This window comes from Neoarius graeffei, chromosome 20 (genome assembly GCF_027579695.1).
Source record: "Neoarius graeffei isolate fNeoGra1 chromosome 20, fNeoGra1.pri, whole genome shotgun sequence".
NCBI lineage: Eukaryota > Metazoa > Chordata > Actinopteri > Siluriformes > Ariidae > Neoarius > Neoarius graeffei.
Window position 1 is genome coordinate 64,806,917 of NC_083588.1, and position 6,176 is coordinate 64,813,092.

General features: G+C 44.8%; 1 protein-coding gene across 1 annotated transcript; it reads right to left on the reverse strand.

Moving 5' to 3' along the window:
• Positions 1-668: 668 nt before the first annotated feature.
• Positions 669-2,474, reverse strand: LOC132869107 (zinc finger BED domain-containing protein 5-like). The gene has a single exon (XM_060902457.1). It carries the CDS (start codon positions 2,472-2,474, stop codon positions 669-671), a length of 1,806 nt encoding a protein of 601 aa, XP_060758440.1.
• Between the last annotated feature and the right edge of the window lie 3,702 nt (positions 2,475-6,176).

The following is a 6,176-nucleotide window of genomic DNA, read 5'->3' on the forward strand; positions in this document are numbered from 1 at the left end:
TGTGTGTGTGTGTGAGAGTATATGAACGCTGAAAAGCTGAATAAAGAGAGTTTTGTGAAATCAGTTCTGTCCTGCCGTCCTTCTGTGCTCCACCCACATACACGAACCGCTACAGTGGTGCCGAAACCTGGGATCAGCACAGAAGGACGGCAGGACAGAACTGATTTCACAAAACTCTCTTTATTCAGCTTTTCAGCGTTCATATACTCTCTCACACACACATCAGCCATCTGGTTGTGGAGAGAGCTCCCTCTGCTCTCGCTCCTTAAATAGGGCGCGGTCACTGGGAAGACACACAAACATCAATTAACGACAGGTGTAGTGATTCTGCCACTTACCTTCCCTGACTCCGCCCTCCTGTCACAGACCGATGCTTGACCACGCCCCCGCTGCCACACAAGTATTGAGAGGGAACGCAAAAATGAAGTCTAAAAATATTAAGCGGGATGACACTATCCGGGCTCCGTAGTACAGATCCGTAGAATATTTAGGACTGAACTGAATTAATATGCAGGAAGGTCAGTGTGCATTACTCAACAACATCATATATTCTGTCAAGAAAATAATTGCAATGAAGCAAAACCAATGCATTGCACCTAATGTGAAGGCTGATGTTGTATGGTGCCAACCAGATACTTTATGTCTGGCACAATGGATGACAGTCGAAGTCAAAGATCTGGCTCAACATTCAGTTTATTTCTGTACTTTGTCTTCAGCGCCACTAGTGCAGAAAACCCGCACTCACATAGGTACGTCGTCGGAAAAGGCATCAGAAATCTCACAGCTCTGTCGGCCAGATCGGGATACTCAGAAGCAACATGAAGCCAAAAGTTTATCAGGTGCTTCTGTGAGAAGACCAGCTTCAATGCGGTGTCGCAGGAGAGATCCAGAAGACTGTCTTGCTCTTTTGCGCTCAGGGCAGCAATGGCCTCGTCACTGTGAACGCCGAATGGATTTTCGATCCAACTGCATTCTGCATCGAGGGGAGGGAAGTATTCGCGCAGCTGTGTTTTCAAACCCTGGAGGTGCTCTTTGATTGCGTTAGTCACATGGATGGGAAGCTGCCTCTCTTCCTTTGTCAAAAAATCTGACAAGTTTTCAAAGGAGTCATAATTTGACTGGTCGACACGCTTATCCCACTGCGCGAGTTTTCTTATCGCTCCCTCCACTTTGTGCTGGACCTTGAACATGTTAACAGCGGATCCCTGAAGAGCTAGATTCAAAGCATTTAAGTGGCTGAAAATATCGGCGAGATAACCCAATTTAGCTAGCCATTCAAAATCACTGAAGCAGTGTGCGAGTTCAAACTTTGAGTCGAGAAAAAACACGCGCACTTCATCCCGCAGCTCGAAAAGGTGCGTCAGCACCTTTCCCCTCGAGAGCCATCGCACTTCTGTGTGTAACAACAGCTGCTGATGATCACTGCCCATCTCTCCACACAGCACGGAAAATAAACGTGTTTGCAGTGGACGGTTTTTGATGAAGTTAACGGCTTTGACTGCCCGGTCTAAAACAGTCTTCAGATTCAGGGGCATTTTCTTTGCAGCCAGTGCTTCGCAGTGTATACTGCAGTGGACAGAGCTCGCTTGAGGGGCCACCGCTTTTACACGACTGACAACTCCGCTGTGCTGGCCCAGCATTGCACACGCTCCATCAGTGCTCACCCCAACACATTTGGACCATTCAATACCATTGGAAACTACGAAAGAATTCAAAATGTCAAAAATTGCCTCAGCAGTTGAACGGGTTGGCAGAGGTCTACAAAACAAAAGGTCTTCCTTTATTTCGCCATTCTTTTTGTATCGGATGTAGGCAAGCAGATTTGATACGTTGGCAATGTCAGTTGATTCATCCAGTTGGATGGCATAAAAACGGCTCCCTTTTATGTTCTCTATCAGCTGATGTAGCACATTGTCTGCCATGTCATCAATTCTGCGCTTGACAGTGTTATCCGACAGTGAAAGGAGTTTGATCGGCTGCACTGCTTTCTCTCCCAACATCACCTCAACTATTTTTTTAGTAGCTGGAAGAATCAAGTTCTCTCCATCAGTGTGTGGTTTTCCCGTCTTAGCGATGAGCTTGGAGACCAGATATGACGCTTCCACAGCCTTTGCATTGTCACTGCCCCTGGCAATACCTTCCATTATTTTTCTCTTGCTCTGGTATTCTTTGAGCTTGTTCTTAAAGAACTGTAGTGGCTTGGTCGCGTACTCCCCATGCTTTGTCTGGAGGTGACGGCGCAGTTTACAGGGCTTCAAGGCTTCATTCGAAAGTGTTTCGGAGCATACCAGACACAGCGGGAGTTGTTCAGCCTCTGAGCCAGTCCAATAAAATCCAAGACCCAGGTACTCATCATTGTATTTTCTTAGGCATTTTCTTTTCTGTTTGGCAGGGTGATGATCACTTGTAGACTCGCCCTCAGCCTCTGGAATCTCTTTTCTTTTAGTTCTCACTGTTGCTAACCACCTATCCATTTTGATGCACCTTTTTGGCGCCTAAACTAGCTTAACTTTGTATCCTCACCATGACAACTACCACTTTTACACTGACTTTGCCACGGATTGTAACGAGTCAACAGCCAATAAGGGGTTGCAACGTTCATCCTTTTACTTTGAAAACCACAAATATAATTCAGGAGATGGTAGCACTTTTTTTTATTATTTTTGGACACTCAGGCACACACAAATATTATATTAAGATTTTTAGAAAATGATTTGACGGCCCCCTTGCAATGCCTCCGCGGCCCACCAGAGGGCCGCGGCCCATAGGTTGAAAATCACTGCTACAAGTTACATGTATTAATCTAAATGCAGGTAAACAACGAGTGTTGTTGTTGTGATGTAACCAAATGAGAGTCGCTTCTTACCCGTCTGTGTTCTCACTTCCTGAAGGCCGAGCTTGTGGCTGACTGTTTTGAAACAATCTGACTTTCAGTTTTTCGTTCAGTTCTTCATTCATTCGCTTCTTGCATGTAAGCGCGAGATATTGCTGCTGAGGCAAGCATATCCAGCGGAGAAATCTGACGACTGGTCCAGTCATTCTTCATTTTCTCCATACTGAGTACTCCACCATTACTGCTCAGCTCACATTCCGGGAGAACTGGTGCAACTGAACTTACTTTCCTTTTCTTGTAGTTTTCTTTTTCTTTAATTGTTGGTACTGCACCCTCTTTCAATCCGGGCTTATAGCCGACGCTCCTCAACAGATCAGAGGTTTCATATGAGTCTTCAGTAAAATGTGCAGATCAGAGGAGAGACCACTTCGTAGGCACCCAGTCCGTGAATTTCTCGCAAAACGCCTCCAAATCTTTGCAGTTTGAACATTCTTGGGCCATGAATGCAACGTAAATCCACCTTCTGTCATGTTGCTGCACCGGCCAGCAACACATCTACGTGGCATGGCGATAAATTAGCTCAAAATGGAGGATCAGAGTTGCAGTCAGCTCTGTGTTTTAGTCTAGCGGAAATGGCGATGAGACCAATAGACTTCCTGCGGTGACGTCACAGATGTCAAGGTCATTCACTCAGACCGCTACGTATATGAATTATTTTAACTGTAAAAATTACTATATTAGATTTATTGTTAACGCTTAAAACTATTCCTGTGCCATTCTTGAGGTCTCAAGGCATTTATAAACAAAAAGTGAGGCCATGGCTCTGCGTATCTTTTCTGTGGGCTTTAACCTGTTGTTGGACTGGAAATGTGGCTGAAACCCAGCACCCAAACCTGCTGTATGGAAAACAAGCTGCTAGACTGTACTCTGGATGGCTGTATGTTGTCAACTCGTAATAGCTTGAATAGCCTCTCGACATCTTTCTGCTTGAGGATGTCGTTATTAATGTCATTATTAATGTCATCCTGCAACACTGAAATCTGTGATCACGAGCCAGCAGGTCGGAAAAGGCCGCATAATCGTACAATGATACAGACCTGCGTGTTATGTTTCTCAGGTTGCTAAGGGACACTAGCAGATGACAAACAACCTCGTGATCTGAAATGTCCACACCTCCTAATGAGCCTGTCGCTCTGTCAATCAACATGTCCATTAATGACTTTTTCCTCTGTTCTAACCACACAAGCAGCTCCTGGGTCAGTCCCGGGTCAAGGCTGTTGCTATAATAGCTATATTACCTCATTCACTTCTCCGTCTCTTGTCTTTCACATCTGCTTTCCATAGACACCTCAGATTATCTCAAGATCTCAAATGACACTCTATGTCCCTCCCTTGCTCCCTCGCTCTCTCACTCCTGCTCTCATCACACACACCCTTCTTCATATTTCTTAATATATAAACAGATAGAGGATCCAAACTCGACACATCCACTGAGAGGAAAGAGTGACGAGAGAAGCGAGAGAGACGTCAACGCATGAGAACAGGAACATGCCTGAACCGAAGAAGCCAGGTATGACCACTATCATCCTGCGCTGAATAACCGAATGTATGCGTAAACATTGCATAAAGTAGGAACTAGACAGAATGTAGGAATTAAAATCAGGTTTTTCTCAGTGGTGATAAGGACACTCGGAGATCTCACCCATAAACTACAGAAGTTTGGACACATGGCTGATCAAGATTCAGAAAAACTGAAACACTGAAACGTCACCTTTTTACAGAAATTACATCACGTGAATTGCTACAATTTCAAACTTTAGGATGAGCTTCCAGAAAAGACATCAATCTCAGTCCAGCATGGAGAAATAATTATTCATATTTAAAAAATTATAATAAATTCAAAATGTATCCTTATCCCTAAATGTTTCACCTTTGCTGTAGATCTTACAACAGAATGACAAAATTCATCTGTATCCGAAAGAAAGGCTCCGTACAGCTCCATTTCTCTTCCTCAAGGAAGAAAATCAATAGCTGGACCTTTAGAGGCACAAGAGTGGTCCTGAATTTCCAATTATGTATTGTAATGAGTAATAAAAGTGCAATAGTCCATTTTTACAATGTGTGGTATCTTTATATATTTATCATTTCATCAATATCTCAATACATTTTTAGCTACAAGAAAGAAAGGTACCATAAGCTATATACAGTTTATTGTTCAGTAACGTGCACAGTATGGAAGTGGACACAACACTGATACTCAAGATCCAATTATATATCATAAAAGAGTTTTAAAACTGTGTTAAATTCACTTTACGGAGCGAAACTCACAAACTAAAAGGTTCCCAGGACATAGCCTTGAGGGACTCTTTTATTACAAATAAACAGTTTAGTGTTTTGTTTTTTTCCCGGAAGAGTCCATGAGAAGAACACCTTTCTTAGGCAGCCTTCGGTCTCGAGAGACCATGGATAGCGCCATGGAAGGTCAGTTTCTGGTTTGTAAGCAGCATCTAGAGTGGCTGAGGAGCCCTATTCTGGTGTGGCAATCCTTGCCACATTTGTTGCAGATGAAATATGTAGGTTGCTACTGGCTTTCTTGTCTCTGTTTCCTTTTTGCTCTTTTCACCTCCATCTGGCGGGCACGTCTTTCATCACCACTCTTCACTGCTTTCGTGACAGCACTCTGCCAATGGCTTCAGTCATCTGTGAGGGACTCCCAGCTTTGGATGTTGATACCAGCAAGCTTCAGGTCGCGCTTACACACATCCTTGTACCTGAGCTGCGGTCTGCCAGCAGGGCGGGATCCCTCAGCCAAAGCGCCGTAGAGAAGGTCTTTTGGGATGCGGCCATCCTCCATTCGATAGATGTGGCCAAGCCATCGAAGATGCCTCAGACTCAGCATGAAGTGCATGCTAAGGAGACCTGCTCTGTCCAGGACCTCAGTGTTGGGAACTCGGTCCTGCCAGGAGATGTCGAGGATTCGCCTAAGACATCGAAGGTGGAAGCTCTCGAGCCAGTTCTCCTGCCTGGCATATGTTGTCCATGATTCACTGCTGTAGAGCAGGGTGCTCAGGACACATGCCTGGTACACTTTGAGCTTGGTGTTCTCTGTGAGGTATTTATTGTTCCACACCTGCTTGCTCAGCTTGGACAACACAGCAGCGGCCTTGGCGATACATTTGTCGATTTCCGCATCCAGAGAGAGGTTGCTGGAGATGGTCGAGCCCAGATAGGTGAAACTGTCAGTGGTGTCAAGCTCCACATCACCGATGTTAATGACTGGAGGGTTGTTGGTGTCTTGACCCATCACCTTTGTCTTCTTGATGCTAATGGTCAGTCCAAACTC

Coding starts and splice junctions, on each gene's coding strand:
- LOC132869107 (XM_060902457.1), bottom strand. CDS start 2,474: ATGGATAGGTGGTTAGCAACAGTGAGAACTAAAAGAAAAGAGATTCCA.